Source organism: Agrilus planipennis, unplaced genomic scaffold, assembly GCF_000699045.2.
Source record: "Agrilus planipennis isolate EAB-ADULT unplaced genomic scaffold, Apla_2.0 scaffold55, whole genome shotgun sequence".
Taxonomy (NCBI): Eukaryota; Metazoa; Arthropoda; class Insecta; order Coleoptera; family Buprestidae; genus Agrilus; species Agrilus planipennis.
Genome location: NW_020438918.1, coordinates 557,337 through 576,075, shown reverse-complemented (window position 1 = coordinate 576,075; position 18,739 = coordinate 557,337). Strand labels below are relative to the sequence as shown.

The window sequence follows — 18,739 nt, the reverse complement described above, 5'->3', positions numbered from 1 at the left end:
CTCAAAAAGAAATAATTAAATAATTTTTATTAAAATACAAATTAAGTCTGCTTTTTTTTTAATGAAAATCGTTTGATTTTAATCAACCACAAGATTGTAATCACCTCAAAAGTAATTTGAAATAAAAATTGAAATTTAAAACAACATTAAAACAGCTTATTTATCTTTCGATAAAAATTTAAATAAAAAAAACAATTGGACAGAACCCTTAAAGACTTACTATATACTTACCCCTGATAAACAAATTATGATGAGCTTTAAATATTGCGAAATATTTAAAAATAACAAACCAGTTTACATTAAAAGTTTTTTTAATTCCTTATTGGTATACTTATAAAATTTAAATACAAGAAATAGTTGGTTAGAACTATCAAAAACTTACAGTATAAGAAACCATTTTTTAGTGAAAGACTCTTGATAAACAAATTGCGACATATTTTAAATATTGTAAAATATACCAAAATAGCGGTTAAGCGTACGTTAAAAACTTTATTTTGTTGTCGGTTGTTATTCAAGTTTTAGCAGAACTACATATAAATTAGAAATCGAGAAAAGATATATTTGCACTAAATTGTTTCTACTGTCCGCTATGTGGCGCTGTAAGTATTAAATTGGCAAGGAAATTTGGAAAAACTAAAGAAAAGCGTAATTTCTCCTTCCAAAACTCTTTCTTTTCTTTTACGAAAAATTCAAATTATACAAAATACTTCGGCTAAAGTTTGGTCTACACAGTTAGATATATAGTTAAATATCTGTATATACATTAAATCTGTTGATTAATACGATATAGAGATACATAAATGAATGTGTGAAGTTAATACTTTTTTTTCCAACATTTCTTAAACAAGGAAAAAAAAAATATATATAAATTTCTATACTTCAAGATATTTTAGTTTTCCACTTGAACCAGTCATGTGTTGGCTACTCAAACTTTAAGGTCAGTTGCACTATCTTATATTGGTAATATAATTAAAAACGGAACAAGCTATTTTTGTCATTTATTCATTTCCTTTTATTTTAGATAATTTAACAATCAAAAGCATGATGTTTTGACAAGGATCGCAAAGCTTTGGTGAAAATTGGGAAATTGAAGATTGAAGGAAACGTCCCTCAATTTTCAATTTCCCAATTTTCAAGAATCCTTTTTAATGAAAAGACTTTTAAGTTCTTCAAAGCTTTTAGTGTTAAGAAGGAGTGGAGTGATTAATATTTACTGTGTTAAGAACTATGATTTAAGTTCGCTTTGGATGGAAAGAGCGATTAATTACTAACTTTGGTAGCAATTAGTAATTGTGGATCTCCTTTTATAGGAAAATTAAGGAAATTGTATCTATACTGTAAAATACAATTACTTATTTCTTTTCAACATTTAAAATAATACAGAAGTTTAAACATTTTGCCCTGTTCCGATTTCAATATTAACCCAAAAAATTGTCTAAGTATATGTCATCTATTGTTTATTATGTACCTAGGGATACTCATCTGAAGTTAAAGAAAAATAAAGATTACAATGACAGATTCCATTAGGTACTTAGCGTGATGTATGAGCTTTTACGAAGGCGTTTCTCTCAGTTCCCTTATTGTNAATTAATAATCACTTTATTTTAATAAAATATTTCAAATAGGCACATATACGTTATAAATTAATGACCTGTTATTGAACATTTTGGTGGAGGTGCCGGGTGCACTTTTTGTAGGTAAACCACAAAATTAAAATTTATTACAGTTAATTGGTATGATGTTATTATTAACACATAATAATTGTTTAACGTTTCGATATTGTTTTGTAGACATTCTTTCAGTGCAAGTTTCTTCTATTACCGTTCTTTTTGACTATTTTTATTTAATTCAATACAAAGATACAGCTTTGAGGAAGCTTATGTTGAACAATAATTAATTCTTTATTTGATAGTGTCAAATTTATTTCTTCATCCCAAATAATTTCATATCCATACACTAATAAAGCTTCTTCTGTAGAATGTTACTTGATTATGTTTAAATAACAATTTTCCTTATGTATACCAGAAATTTTCCTTATATACACCAGAAATTCTAGAAATATAAATATTATTTATTAATACCAGAAGCTTCAAATATATGTATATAGTTTACTCTTAAAATTAATCTAAAATTGAAAGTTAGATGAAGGTTTTTTAGAAATACTTATGAAAATTTTTTGTTTACATGATAAACTTAAATGTCTTATGGTATATTTTGTTTTACTTAAATGCGACTATTAAGTACTACTGTGTACATCAGTATTAAAATTTTAAGAAAAAGGGTAGGATAGCAAGAAGGGTGAGGAAGATTATATAAATAAAACAAGTGAAAATAGGGTTTAAGTTTCAAAGGAAAGGAGAAAGGGAAAAAAGCACTTTTGTAGTATTTTCTGTAGTAAATAATATTGGAAATTGTGTGAAGGTTTTAGAAATAGGAAGGATGTTTCCATGTGTATCATAAGCGCTTTCGGTGTATTTTGATGAATGTATAACTTCTTTGTTAAATAAATACTATTCTTACTTTATTCCTAAAATAATATCAGTAGCTAACCATTTTTTAATGGTACGCTCTTTTCACAAAGTTATAATTATTCTTTGGTACTCATTATCATCCTGAGTAGATGTAGAGTTAGTGGTCACACTGATTAAAATGTTAATAATAATGTTATAATTTAAATTTACATAGCAAACAATGAAAGGAAAAGACCATCACAACTCTCCAAAGAATCCTAGGTTTTCTTAGAAATATGTGTGGGCGCAGAATATTAATGGAACACAAGCTTATCATTTAGAAAAAGACAGCGGGCATTCCTCGCCAAAAATTTCTTGAAGACATTTCTGATATCTGACAAATCTGAGTATATTATGGGCTGTTGGATCAAAAAATAAAGACGAATTCTGCAATTATTATCTATAAATGGCGTCGACCGTACTATAAATCCGTTGGAGCGATTTCTTCTTCTGTCAATGATTTCAAATTGTGGTTTCCTTTGGTCTATGCTAAGGCATTGTCTTTGTTTATTATTGCAATTACCCATATGAAATCAGGTCTCACCTATGGTGATGAAGCATCTCATTCGATGAACTTGTTACTTCCCTCTTCAGTGATAATATTTGATATTCTTTTGATGGTTCTTCATCGTTTTGCTGCCTGTAACATTTTGAGTTGGTGGGCTACTATTGAGATCGTCAAGCTTGAACGGTATTATAAATGGATTTTGTGGACTTTTTTCTTGATTTGTTTAGTCTTGTATTGAAAATTCGTATTTTAATAATTTTAGTGTATCTGATATCTAACATTAATCGTGAAAACGTTTTTCTGCCTTCCCTTTTAGCCTTCAGAGCTGCCAATATTTGTTACCTCAATATTTTCTACAATTATTGCAAATTTTTACCATTCGTGTCAAATGAACAAACATTGTGATTAGAATATGATACGATAAACTGAAATAATACAAATTGAAATTGATTTTTTATCAAATCTTTGAAATGCATCCAATTATCAATTAAACAAATTTTAATATTTTGTTATTTCTTTTTCAGGCTTTAGAAAAGAATGAATGAATTCTAACGCTATTGANATTTGGTCCTCTTGTAGGTGAAATTTATGCCAAAGATGCAGTACCGAGTTCTGCAAACAGGAAGTATTTTTGGAGGGTAGGTATTTTTGTTAAACACAACGGAAACTATGAATGATTTGTTGTATTTCACGCTAGTTTATAGGGCAATCTTTAGATACTAATAAAATTATATTGGAAGTTTCAATTGTTTAGGGAGGTTCCTATAAAGCCTTTTTGTATGAAAGAATTACAATGATTAAGGTTAAGGTTAAGGTGTTGCATGAATCTCCTCAAACTAAGTACCTTTACTAATTATAATAAATTGTCTTTTCCACTTCATCAAACCTCCTACCTAAGAAATTCTATTACTGGTTATCATATTATTTTGGGATTGTCAGTCCCATGACTGGACTTTCACTCCCTCCTATTCCAAGCCTGCTACTGTCCCTTTTTACCCCTGTTTCTAGTCCTTCAAGCCTTATAAGGTATCCTTCATGTCTCCTTCTGTGGATTGACTTCCATAGCACCCGTTATTTCTTATTTTTATCATTTTACGTTTCGTACTAGTTTCATTATTTAATGATACACTTTCCTACACATTCCAATGATAAAATTTCAATCCAATTTTGTCAAATGCCAATTTTGATTTGGTGGATACTGAAGGTTATTGCTTTTGCAATGAATAGGCCACCGCCGTAGATAAGATAAAAAAAGGCATTGCTGATGTAGTAATATGCGATGTCTAACTTTGGCTTTTTGAAACCTCCATCAGTATGACTTATGATAACACCTACAATATAGAATATTGTAGTTTTTGAGACTATTAGAATCATTCAATAACACATGCGAAATTAAAAATCATGGTGTGCCTGAAGCGTCACGATTATTAAGAAATCCCGTCATTTACTAATTACTTTGTTTTTATATCCTTTGCAGATATACAAAGACAATGAATTATTTTACTACATTGACGGGTACGATACCTCGAAGGCCAACTGGATGCGATACGTGAACCCGGCATACTCTAGTGAATCTCAAAATCTCATAGCGTGTCAGTACAAAATGAACATATATTTTTACACGATTAAACCAATTTTGCCAAATCAGGAATTACTTGTGTGGTATTGTAAGGAATTTGCCGAAAGACTGAATTATCCGTTGACTGGAGAACAAATGCTACAAAGGATACGTAAGTCTAAATGCAAGTTTAGAAAATAATTATTTCTTGGTAAAATATAAAAAATTGAACTGTATCAAATATTAATGTGAACATTCATTTTCTGTTTATATAAACTATAAATTACCTCAAGTTGATGAGAAAAATTTCTGTACATTTGTGACGAAGATTAAAAAAAAAGGGTAGGATAGCAAGAAGGGTGAGGAAGATTATATAAATAAAACAAGTGAAAATAGGGTTTAAGTTTCAAAGGAAAGGAGAAAGGGAAAAAAGCACTTTTGTAGTATTTTCTGTAGTAAATAATATTGGAAATTGTGTGAAGGTTTTAGAAATAGGAAGGATGTTTCCATGTGTATCATAAGCGCTTTCGGTGTATTTTGATGAATGTATAACTTCTTTGTTAAATAAATACTATTCTTACTTTATTCCTAAAATAATATCAGTAGCTAACCATTTTTTAATGGTACGCTCTTTTCACAAAGTTATAATTATTCTTTGGTACTCATTATCATCCTGAGTAGATGTAGAGTTAGTGGTCACACTGATTAAAATGTTAATAATAATGTTATAATTTAAATTTACATAGGAAACAATCAATTTATTGTTGCTTCAGGATAACATGGATGATGCGGCAGTCACGTCTGCCGGCGATTTTGATCCGCACAATATTAGGGAAGAGGAGTTCGAGCTTCATACAACATTCATTGCGCCAGACCTTCCGGTGGACCCTGGCACACCCAACAGGGCTGAAGCTACCCTTCCAAGGAATCTTGTTCTCAAACCCTCTCAAGCGCTTTCAGATGTAAGTGACGTAATTCTTTTGAAACAACCACATGGATATTCATTTTAAATTATTTCATTGATTAACGACTGTTTTCACAATTAACATTTACCTGAAAAGTTGACAAGTTCAGTCAACGAAAAGTCATAAAAAGAAAACGTAAACACCTTGTATTTAGGTATTTTTCCGAAAATTTTATTCTGTGTACCCTGAAATTTATTAACTTTTTAGTTGTTTAATAATAATAAATTAAAATAATATATTCATACATATTGTTACGTATGTACTTGGAAATATTAAGTTTGCATAATTAATGTAAAACATCATAAATAAATTCATTAGTGGTTAAAAAAAGCGCAGAAAAAAAGACGGATACTATTAATAGCAACCAAATGGTTATTAGGCGCTATTGCAATGGTTAAATGTTGTCAGTTACTATCACATGTCCAGAGAACAATTCATCATTGAATTAAAGAGAATTATGCGGAAATGTGATGTGTTTTTATAAAAAAACGTGTCTTGTGATTAAATTAAAATAAAATAAAGAAAAAAGAGAAAGGAATAGTGAATCTTCAGGAAATGTTTAATATCTTCCTATTTTGTTATTCTCATTTTTATTCAACTCTTCTCTATTGCGAAGGTCTCATTGTGTTTTCGTTTCTTCCTATTTATTTAATTGTGCTACAGAAATAGATTCTTTGTTTAATTATTTAAGTATGGATATTTACCACCAGTAAAACATTAATAATTTATTAAGCGCTTCCCTTTTCCTAGTCCCGAGTGTTTTATTCGGTTTTAATTTAAAGACTTTTGTTGCAGGCTCAAGGGGTTTGGAGTACGGGTTACATTCCTAGAGGCACCAGATTTGGTCCTCTTGTAGGTGAAATTTATGCCAAAGATGCAGTACCGAGTTCTGCAAACAGGAAGTATTTTTGGAGGGTAGGTATTTTTGTTAAACACAACGGAAACTATGAATGATTTGTTGTATTTCACGCTAGTTTATAGGGCAATCTTTAGATACTAATAAAATTATATTGGAAGTTTCAATTGTTTAGGGAGGTTCCTATAAAGCCTTTTTGTATGAAAGAATTACAATGATTAAGGTTAAGGTTAAGGTGTTGCATGAATCTCCTCAAACTAAGTACCTTTACTAATTATAATAAATTGTCTTTTCCACTTCATCAAACCTCCTACCTAAGAAATTCTATTACTGGTTATCATATTATTTTGGGATTGTCAGTCCCATGACTGGACTTTCACTCCCTCCTATTCCAAGCCTGCTACTGTCCCTTTTTACCCCTGTTTCTAGTCCTTCAAGCCTTATAAGGTATCCTTCATGTCTCCTTCTGTGGATTGACTTCCATAGCACCCGTTATTTCTTATTTTTATCATTTTACGTTTCGTACTAGTTTCATTATTTAATGATACACTTTCCTACACATTCCAATGATAAAATTTCAATCCAATTTTGTCAAATGCCAATTTTGATTTGGTGGATACTGAAGGTTATTGCTTTTGCAATGAATAGGCCACCGCCGTAGATAAGATAAAAAAAGGCATTGCTGATGTAGTAATATGCGATGCATGGTGTGCCTGAAGCGTCACGATTATTAAGAAATCCCGTCATTTACTAATTACTTTGTTTTTATATCCTTTGCAGATATACAAAGACAATGAATTATTTTACTACATTGACGGGTACGATACCTCGAAGGCCAACTGGATGCGATACGTGAACCCGGCATACTCTAGTGAATCTCAAAATCTCATAGCGTGTCAGTACAAAATGAACATATATTTTTACACGATTAAACCAATTTTGCCAAATCAGGAATTACTTGTGTGGTATTGTAAGGAATTTGCCGAAAGACTGAATTATCCGTTGACTGGAGAACAAATGCTACAAAGGATACGTAAGTCTAAATGCAAGTTTAGAAAATAATTATTTCTTGGTAAAATATAAAAAATTGAACTGTATCAAATATTAATGTGAACATTCATTTTCTGTTTATATAAACTATAAATTACCTCAAGTTGATGAGAAAAATTTCTGTACATTTGTGACGAAGATTAAAAAATATTTGAGTAATGAGCAAAATCTTATCTAAACATTCGTTAAATGTAAATAACTGCCAAGAAGATTGAAATTTAATTCATGGGATCAAAATCAAAGACTAGACCACCTCTGCAAGACTAAATCACGATTAAGATTAAACTGAAAGAGTCTTGCGCATTCCAAAACTTTTCTGTCTTTACAAGAAAACAAGTACTTAAAGTTCTTTTCTGTAATAATTGTAATGATATTCAATCGGCGCATTCTATCAAAAATTATTAGCTTGCACTAAATTCCCAGCATTAATATTTGCCTATTAATCTTAGATTGAAAAGTTTGAAGATAATCTATGGGGATTGTCCTGATATTTGTGGTACAAATGATAGTATTTGCAGGTCAACAAGTCCAGCAATCATCAGAAGTAATCACTGTCAGCACTGTGATTGACTCCGTTTCTTCCGGGAAAGACGGTGCCTACGAACACCAACTCACTCCAACAGATGGCAGCGTGAGATCTGACGAAGGGTATCACAGCCATGGCTATCACGATGACGCTTTTACACCCCCTGAAGATTCCAGTGACTCGGACAGTGAAAATAATTATGTACTCGATTTTAGGTGAGTCGAAATCTTTGTCAAAGAAATTCTATTCTATTCTATTAATTCTATTTACTTTGATTTCCAGTAAGAAAACGAATTCCAAAGAAACGACGGTTATTAAACAGTCGCCCCTCTCCCCCGAAGCCCAGAAAAACGAGTACCGCAAGGTCAAGATTAAGATAACAAAAGCTTATCACTATAAATCGAACAAAAACGTGGAAAGCGACCATGAGTCGGAGAAGGATTTGACTCACGGCGATACTAACGTTGTGGAAGTGACGACTTTGGTACCGAGAATCGTCACACCCCCTAACACGGTGATAGTCCTAGACTCACCACCACCTGAAGTTCCTAATAACAAACCGTTCTACGAGCCCGAGGTAAAAACTCAGACAATTATTACTAGATACACGCCTCCTTCTTCAAGTATCTTGGAGAATATTCTATTGAGGAACAGGACTGATTCTAACAACAATAACAACGACAGTAACCAGCGACAACCGGATGCCACACCACCTCCAAGCTCTCCCACGGAAATGGCTTACTCGTACAAAAAGAGTCACCGGTACGGAGCCATGCCATGTAGTCCGGACTCGAGTTCCAACTTAGCAGTTTCCAATGCCCCAATGTCAACAAGCCCGGGTTTGTTAAAAAATCACTCCCCAAGTCCCGTACCATCTTCCGCAACAATATACGTATCACACACAAACGATGGTTACAACAACCACGTGCAACCTGCTAATTATTACAGCATCTATCCATCATCGAATGGAATAATCCACACCAACATAACAACGGCGACACCCACGTCTACGTATTCTCCCCCCATAAGTACCAACTACGTGGGATCCCATCATCCCACCTCAACGAACTTAATCATTCCAAGTTCCCACATAATCACGTCAAACTTGACACATCATCTTCTGACTCCATTGACACCGCCGCAACACGGAAACGGAAAGCTTTCACCTACTCATTCGATGAGTCCCGACAGGGGAATGAGTAGTCGGAGTGTCAGTCCTCAACATCCCAATTCGAGCATTGCTTCGAGGGGTTATAGGAGCCTCCCTTATCCTTTAAAAAAGAAAGACGGAAAAATGCACTACGAATGCAACGTGTGCTGCAAAACGTTCGGTCAGCTTTCCAATTTGAAAGTTCACCTGAGAACTCACAGCGGAGAGAGACCGTTCAAATGCAACGTCTGCACCAAATCGTTCACTCAACTTGCTCATCTCCAAAAGCACCATTTGGTGCACACCGGAGAACGACCACACGAGTGCGGCATTTGTAAGAAGCGATTTTCGTCTACGTCGAACCTGAAGACGCATCTTCGGTTGCACAGCGGACAGAAGCCGTACGCGTGCGACTTCTGTCCAGCGAAGTTCACTCAGTTTGTACATTTGAAATTACACAAAAGACTACACACCAATGAGAGACCGTACATTTGCCAAGAGTGCGGAAAGAATTACATTAGTGCTTCTGGATTAAGGACCCATTGGAAGACGACCAGTTGCCGACCAAATAACATCGACGAGGAGCTCCATGGGGAAACTTCTCCAAATGGTTATTACGATTACTCGAGTAATGATGGAAGCATAGGTAAGGATACTTAAATATATACATATCTTTCCATTTTGGAAGAATAATATTATTTATTGACGGATGAATGCCACAAGGACACTATTTATCAATAATTTTGTCGTTAATAAAATTTAACAAGGAATGAGATTATTGTAGAGAACATTGTAGAATTTCAGTGTCTAATGACACAACAAAAACTACACCGTTAATAGTGATCAACATCATCGTCACTATCATAAGGTCATCAGTCTTAAGACTGGTTGGACACGCACCTTCGCTTTTTCCTATCCTGAGATAATCTTCGCATCTCCATAAACCATCCTTAACTATTTATTAACAATAACCTAATCTATAATGTGGACGATCAAAACTGGCAAAGTCCGTAGTAAATTATCTCTGAGAATAGACGTATCTTCTTTCTTGTTTCCACTTGGGAATTTAGTCATTTGCTACGTTTTGAACACGCTCTTGTTAAGTTAGGAACTCCTTCATGAGTAGTACAGACAAAGTGAAAAGAGATAACCTAATAAAAGTAAATGGTGCAGAGGACACGCAAAAGATCAGGGTCGGCTTTATAACTGCCTGCTTGGAATTATATCTTTAAACTTTCTTTAAAGTCCATTGCTGGCAAAATGCTCAAAAATTGCTTGCCTGCATCTCTTTCTGTTACTTATCAATTGGTGTAATGTTATTCCTTTTTCTTCATTAGTGTCCGCTGCAATTTATACCTGCCATCTCTTTTCTATGTTTACGATATTCGCTACGTCTGTCGTAAGCAAAAGTAGGCGTTCTGTAAGCAACCGCTCTAGTCTATATAGTAAGTTGAAAGAAGAAAGTAAATGCGACAGTTTTATTGCGGACTATACCAATATTGAACGTCGCAACTATAGCTCTACCTGTACTCCTCTTAACTCCTGTTTCTGCTTCTAATATATCTGTGACTAGCCCTTCATGCCTGAGAAGTGTCCTTCCAACCGATCACGCTTATTTCTAATCGACTGATTTTAGAATACATTCTCATTTCTAACCTCCTCTATCAACGATATCATTATCATTCGCTGATAGTGATAACGTATAAAAGTTTTCCCTTATTTTCAGGTCCAGTTGATTCAAGCAAAGACATTCACGAAGACCAAAGGGATCATTTCGAGCTTCATGCTCAACAGTCTCCTCCAATGACTCACGGAGGAGGACTGATGCACTCGGGATTGACCAAGTCTCTGACGCCGTCAACGTTACAAACAGGGCCTCAACGGCTTCCTCCTCAAACGTCGCATCATCCCGGCAAAGAGAGTAGGCCAAGCGTCATAGAATCGTCACAACCTCACATTATCGAATGTACCTAAGAAATTCCTGCTGTGTAAATTCTATTCTGTTAAGTTTTAAATGTTTATTTATTTGTAATTATTTAGCGGTTAGTTAGTTGTTGCCGTTTCAACAAATTACATGTCTATTTTTGACGTGAGGTATATTTTTATTATTATCATCGGAAGTACTGATTAGAAAAGAGTTGATTTGTTGAAGCCAACGGATTCGTAGACGATTTAATTTATTTGTAACTATTTTTTTAACGTGTACCTACCTATTGAATAAGAAATCGAATTTTGACTTTAGACTGATTACAGAAAGCAATATGTTAGATGTGTGTGTATATTGTGTTTTGAACACTGTTTGTTGTTCGTGTTCGATATTATTGCTACTTTTCGATTGTGTAATTCGTAAAGACAAAAAAATGCGAAATTATTCTTATTACAAAGCATTTTTTAAAACTATTTTATCGTTTCAATTATTTAGAAAGGGAATCAAAAAGAAACCAATTGGGTGACTAAAAACGGTAACATCCTACTCTGAAGAATTTGTATCAAATTTTCTAATCGTTTCGAATTTATTTTGTGTAGATAATTGCCGTTTGTTTATAATGTGAATGCTTTGTATTTAAGAATATTTGCTGTTTTAAAAGTGTACAAATGCTTTCTACCTATTATATGTAATATGCTGAAAAAAACATTAAGCTAAACATTCTATTCAATGTACCTATTTCAATGAATCGAGGGTAATATTGACGCTACGCTTACATTCAGAAAAAAAAAAGAAGAAGAGAATAGGTGAATATTTTTTGGCAACTTTGATATTGCTCTTGAACAAGTCTGTTAATTATTCGTAAATGTACTAGCATGACGGTGTTTATAGAGAAAAAACAGCAGAGCATTTCTTTTCAAAATTGCGTACTCTCTAAAGTTAATTTCTGTTAATGTGTTTTAAAAATGAACAACTTTACGCATTATTAGATACCTATAACAACATATATACTTACATAAAATACATACAAAGAAAATTGACGCAAAAAAGGTCTCAATAGCAAAGATATTTTTTCAACTGCATAAAGATACGTAAAAAATAATAATTGTTACGTATGTAATAATAATTTAGGTACCTACAAGCTTGGCCTTCTTCATTTTTAATGAACGAATTCAAAATATATTTTGGGTCTATATTTTCAATGGTGACAAGTATATAACGTTTATTATTTTGGTATGTACTGTGTACAACGAGTTAATTTGCTGGTTTTCTACCCGAACAATAGTTACAAGAACAACCCCCTCTACAGATTTTTATAAAGCGACGTAGAAAATAATGAAATACATAATACATAAATACATACATTACATACATGCATTCAAATGTACCGTACCTGCTGTATTCTTTTTTTTTTTTGTTATTTCCGGTTTGTAGGCTTAACGAAAATATGTATTAATTTATTAGTTTCTTTTTCTANAAGCTTTGGTGAAAATTGGGAAATTGAAGATTGAGGGAAACGTCCCTTTTTAATGAAAAGACTTTTTTAAGTTCTTCAAAGCTTTTAGTGTTAAGAAGGAGTGGAGTGATTAATATTTACTGTGTTAAGAACTATGATTTAAGTTCGCTTTGAATGAAAAGGTCGTTTAATTACTACCTTTGGTAGCAATTAGTAATTGTGGATCTCCTTTTATAGGAAAATTAAGGAAATTGTATCTATACTGTAAAATACAATTACTTATTTCTTTTCAACATTTAAAATAATACAGAAGTTTAAACATTTTGCCCTGTTCCGATTTCAATATTAACCCAAAAAATTGTCTAGGTATATGTCATCTATTGTTTATTATGTACCTAGGGATACTCATCTAAAGTTAAAGAAAAATAATGATTACAATGACAGATTCCATTAGGTACTTAGCGTGATGTATGAGCTTTTACGAAGGCGTTTCTCTCGGTTCCCTTATTGTATAGGTAGACATATGTAACAATGATCAATCAATAATGAAATTCTGAATCGACAATCTCTGAGTCAGCAATTAAATATTGTTCATGAGAGACAGCTCCCATTGGGCACCTTCTCCCCCAACTGTAAAGGCACGATTGGTTCGCAAAAAAGAGGGTAAACTTTCCCCCTGTTTTTTAACTATTTTACTGGCCCAATGCGATTCTCTTGTTAGCTCCAAATTACAAACAACAATCGCCTTTCGACACTTGTTCAAATCAAATTTTAGATTTCGATCGGCTGATGGTACCTAATCGTTATATATGGAAAAACTTAAATCCCTTTCAAACAGTTATTTTAAGAATTTTTTGGGTTCATATTAAAATTATTATTTGAAGCAAATAAATATTATTTGAAATAATTATTATTTCCCGTCGTTCAGTCAGGTTCGATTCTTGGATTCATACAAAAATCCTACAGAAGAAAACATTTTCAGTTTTTCGCGAATTTTGCGATTTTCAAATATTTGAATAGTTAAATATGTGATTTTGAAATTTAGATATTTAAATATTTGATTTATTTAATATTTGACTGTTTAACGTTAGTCTATTGGTTGTTGTAAGCGATAATTAATTGAGATTCAATTTTTTATTCTCGTGGGGTGTCAATAATTTTAGCTTCAATGATAAAACGAACTTTTGTGTTTGAAAAAAGTTTAGCTCAATCCTTTCGTGATCTCCACGGATTAGCAGGATTTCGCAATTTCAAGAACACTGCTATAGGGGACATACATTTATTTGTATTCTTTTAACCTTTCGGTTAAGTAAAATTGTGGACAAGTCCAATTTAGGGTCTAAAAATAGCCAATTATTATTATTGACAGTCCCTTGGCAAGCAAGCGAATGGCAAATATTTTCTCATTCCATTTTGTCACGTGCCCATTTTTTTTGCTTTACTTGCAAAAAACGAGAAAACGAATGGCCCAGGGGGCAGCGGTCAGATGCATATAAAATTACACAAAAGATTTTTTGTACACATATACTTAGCAGGAGATAAAAACTTTTTTGTGCCCTGGTCAATATAAGGGCTAATCCTCCCTTTCATAAGCCGCCTTCTTTTTTTTTATTAATTCACAAAGCTGAATATCGAAACAGAATTGAAGCAAATTGTGTTTGACATTTAACAAAAGGACTCACGATGAAATGCATTGTAGATTGTAACTAATAATTGAAATTGGGTATCAAAATGACACATAATAAACGATAGAATAATAAGGTTGAGCATTTCGGAATACTAATGATGCTATATAGACGGTAGGATATCAATAAATTATTGTGTTTAGCAATACTACAGTTGAATATTTGCTCAGATTCTTATAAGGCCCTTAGATAAATGTGCAAAAGGTCAAAATAACACTTTTAGTATTTAAAAAAAAAAAAAAAACAATTTTTAAACCTGCAAAACTACGTATTTCATATCACTACACAACGAAATTTTCTACCGGAAAAAATATGTAGTACAAAAACTTTACAAAATAATAACTCCAACTTTTATTTCTACAGTCATTAAAATTGAAAAACTCACCGTTTATAAATTAGATGTCTGTGCTGCATTTTCAAATTTCACCTGTAAAAGAATACAGTAAGAATTCAACAAAGGGACATTCAACAATCGTAAAAATAATTTCTTAATTCGAACGTCTGTTATTAAAAACTCATAGAACTAGTAAAATTGCAATAAAAAATAATAAAGAAAGAAAGACATTGTAAGTAACTAATTCCTTAAGGTATTCTAACTGTTTCTTAAATGACAATTGATTTACTAATTGTTCTTTAGTAAATGTAATTTTTTTGTTTATTCTAAATTTCTTTCCCTTAGTTTGAATATGAATAAGCAAAGAATCTAGACACTTAAGGGTTGAAAAGTTTATATTTGTGTGTAGAACCACCATCGACGTTTCGGCTTTAATAATTGAAAAACTTTATCTTATCTTTATGCTTTATCTTTACCTGCCTTGATACAGTTCCCAATTAGAGGCGAAACGTCGGTAGTGTTGCCCAAATTCAGTCTTGGTCTTGCAGTCTTGGTCTTGNTTATTATTATTGACAGTCCCTTGGCAAGCAAGCGAATGGCAAATATTTTCTCATTCCATTTTGTCACGTGCCCATTTTTTTTGCTTTACTTGCAAAAAACGAGAAAACGAATGGCCCAGGGGGCAGCGGTCAGATGCATATAAAATTACACAAAAGATTTTTTGTACACATATACTTAGCAGGAGATAAAAACTTTTTTGTGCCCTGGTCAATATAAGGGCTAATCCTCCCTTTCATAAGCCGCCTTCTTTTTTTTTATTAATTCACAAAGCTGAATATCGAAACAGAATTGAAGCAAATTGTGTTTGACATTTAACAAAAGGACTCACGATGAAATGCATTGTAGATTGTAACTAATAATTGAAATTGTGTATCAAAATGACACATAATAAACGATAGAATAATAAGGTTGAGCATTTCGGAATACTAATGATGCTATATAGACGGTAGGATATCAATAAATTATTGTGTTTAGCAATACTACAGTTGAATATTTGCTCAGATTCTTATAAGGCCCTTAGATAAATGTGCAAAAGGTCAAAATAACACTTTTAGTATTTAAAAAAAAAAAAAAAATTTTTAAACCTGCAAAACTACGTATTTCATATCACTACACAACGAAATTTTCTACCGGAAAAAATATGTAGTACAAAAACTTTACAAAATAATAACTCCAACTTTTATTTCTACAGTCATTAAAATTGAAAAACTCACCGTTTATAAATTAGATGTCTGTGCTGCATTTTCAAATTTCACCTGTAAAAGAATACAGTAAGAATTCAACAAAGGGACATTCAACAATCGTAAAAATAATTTCTTAATTCGAACGTCTGTTATTAAAAACTCATAGAACTAGTAAAATTGCAATAAAAAATAATAAAGAAAGAAAGACATTGTAAGTAACTAATTCCTTAAGGTATTCTAACTGTTTCTTAAATGACAATTGATTTACTAATTGTTCTTTAGTAAATGTAATTTTTTTGTTTATTCTAAATTTCTTTCCCTTAGTTTGAATATGAATAAGCAAAGAATCTAGACACTTAAGGGTTGAAAAGTTTATATTTGTGTGTAGAACCACCATCGACGTTTCGGCTTTAATAATTGAAAAACTTTATCTTATCTTTATGCTTTATCTTTACCTGCCTTGATACAGTTCCCAATTAGAGGCGAAACGTCGGTAGTGTTGCCCAAATTCAGTCTTGGTCTTGCAGTCTTGGTCTTGTTCTTGCGTTTTTGCAAGACCAAGACCAAGAACAAGACCGCGTATTTTTAGCAAGACCAAGACCAAGACTGGGAGCGCAAGACCAAGACCAAGACCAAGACCAGGTGTATTGGCGCAAGACCAAGACCAAGACTGGCTAAGTCTCGTCTTGTTCTTGCGTTTGGGCAACACTAAACGTCGGTATTGGTTCTACATATATAGAAGCCTTACAACCCTTAACTGCTTAGATTATCTGCTTATTCAATTTCTTTGTTATATTTAATTATAAAACACTAGGTACTACAAAAACAGACAATAATATTGAGTCTGAGCTTTATTATGGGTATCAGTTTTTATGTATTTTACAAACTGCTCAATTTCCTATTTGGTTGTTTATTCAATATCTAGTGGTATTTCACCAAACTACTTCTAAGGTAGTCCTTTGTATGTTTTTAAGATCATATTTCATCAGAATTGCAAATAAATCCATCATAATCTTTTGACATATTGCTAATGGTAGAAACATCTTTAAGTTTGACTTCTGAAAATCGTATTCATCTTTACACAATGGCTTTCTACCTAATTCGTACAAGAAGGGAAAGCCGCTTTCTTCGACACTGTATGACTCTTTTGAATTGTCAACGAGAATTAAACGTTTATAACCATTTATCAAGAAAATAATTATTGAATTCATAGAATTCTTTACTTTATAAATTACATAAAATAATAAAATTAAACAAGGGAGTAGGTTTTAAAATTTCTGGTGATGAAAATTTAACACAATTATGGTAGGTTTTGCGTAAATTAAGGATTCTACAGTGATTTTATTCAATTAAGGCATCTACTGTTCTGTTTTTAATGCTTTTTAACGACAATTTCTAGCTTTATATCGACAATGAGCACACTTACTAATTTTATCTTTCAAGAGGAAAAGCCTGTTTTTATCCATCCGGTAAACGATATTGGATATATTTACATGGAATCTATTTTTAATTTACAGGAAGGCTAAATAAAATTCTAGAAAACATTGTTTCTGTCTCTTGATCAAAGAGAATAACGTTTTTATTAATTAAGCAGGACAAAAATATAATTTTTAACACTTTCAAAAATAGGGCTGTGTTTTTTAGCCCAACGCCATGTTTAACGAAGGTATATGTATTTTTTGGTGATATAATTAATGTCGTGTCCATTTCACATTGAAAGCCGGAATGAATCGTATGTTTTACTTCTAAATCTTAGGATTTATACAACTTCAGTTGACAAATGTAAGGACTGATTTAAAACGAGGCGATTTTTCGAGCTTTTACTTGGTACATGCTAGATTTTACATGTAACAATTAGTAAATGTTGTTTTAATGAATAAAATAACGTATTACACTTATTTACAAATGATTTACCTATTAATTTCACAATTATGGTTTTAGTTGCTTCATAACTTAAAAATATTTCTAGAATTCTTTAAAATTCAGTAAAATAAACAAAAATAAAAATCTTTTTTCACAAATTATAATAATAATAATCATATTATCTGCGTTACCTAAATTAATAATATTTTCTTCCATGGATATTTTCTTAGATTGTTGCATTTTTTTAATTGGTTATAGTTAAAGACAATTTTCCGACAACTTCTCAAAGAGATATCTTTACGTTATCGCCGACTTTATTCAGTAATTTTTAATTAAGCTTTTTGTATTGCTTTATTCGAAACATCAGCATCTACTAAAACCTAGCATGTACCAAACCCTGAGAAATTTCTTTTAAAATCGTCTCATTTTAAATTAATCCTTATAATTACAAGTACAACTAACAAGTAAAACAATTAACAAGTCAAACCTGACTTACCAATATTCTATAAAGCATTAAATTCCTTTGATAATAACATCTTCCTTCTTTTCGCTTATCAAGGCGCATTATACAGCAATAAATTGTGTAATTAACAACATTTATTATTAAATGTAACGGTTTCAATTCTCATTGAATGCTTGATAATTTTTTTATTGAATTGAAGACGCGAAACATATAATAATATTTTTTTACCATTGGAAAAAACAACATAAAATCTACAAATTTTGCAGGACGAGCTACTAAATATGAAAGAAATTAATGTAATTATTTCTTTTACTAGAAATATTATTAAGATTTAATATTATGTTTGATAATACAGAAATATAATTTTTCATTGAAGTTAAAGTTGCTTAAGAACAATTAGAAATGAGAAAGTTAAATGAAACTTCCTTCAAACTACACTTGGAAATCCGTATATCCAATAAACAGTAAATTCGCAGAAAGTAATGACCATTATACCTTCTATGTAGCCAAGAAAGTATTTTATTAAAAAAAAAGATATATGGCAATCCCACGATCAAATTATTTGAAATATAATATCAAAAATGAATAGTATAAATATGTACGTAAGTAGATGTGTGCCTACTTGTTATATACACAAGTATGTT

The 18,739-nt window shown here is 31.9% G+C and overlaps 1 protein-coding gene across 1 annotated transcript in view; it reads left to right on the top strand.

The window, feature by feature from the left end:
* LOC108736892 overlaps window positions 1–12,499 on the top strand; it is a 34,241-nt gene extending 21,742 nt beyond the window's left edge. Inside the window, exons 9-15 of the mRNA XM_025973707.1 lie at window positions 3,598–3,656; window positions 5,323–5,538; window positions 6,337–6,456; window positions 7,178–7,430; window positions 7,966–8,188; window positions 8,256–9,769; window positions 10,850–12,499. Coding sequence (XP_025829492.1) covers window positions 3,598–3,656; window positions 5,323–5,538; window positions 6,337–6,456; window positions 7,178–7,430; window positions 7,966–8,188; window positions 8,256–9,769; window positions 10,850–11,097 — 2,633 coding nt within the window. The 3' untranslated portion in view covers window positions 11,098–12,499. The remainder of the gene's footprint in view (window positions 1–3,597; window positions 3,657–5,322; window positions 5,539–6,336; window positions 6,457–7,177; window positions 7,431–7,965; window positions 8,189–8,255; window positions 9,770–10,849) is intronic.
* The last annotated feature ends 6,240 nt before the right edge of the window (window positions 12,500–18,739 follow it).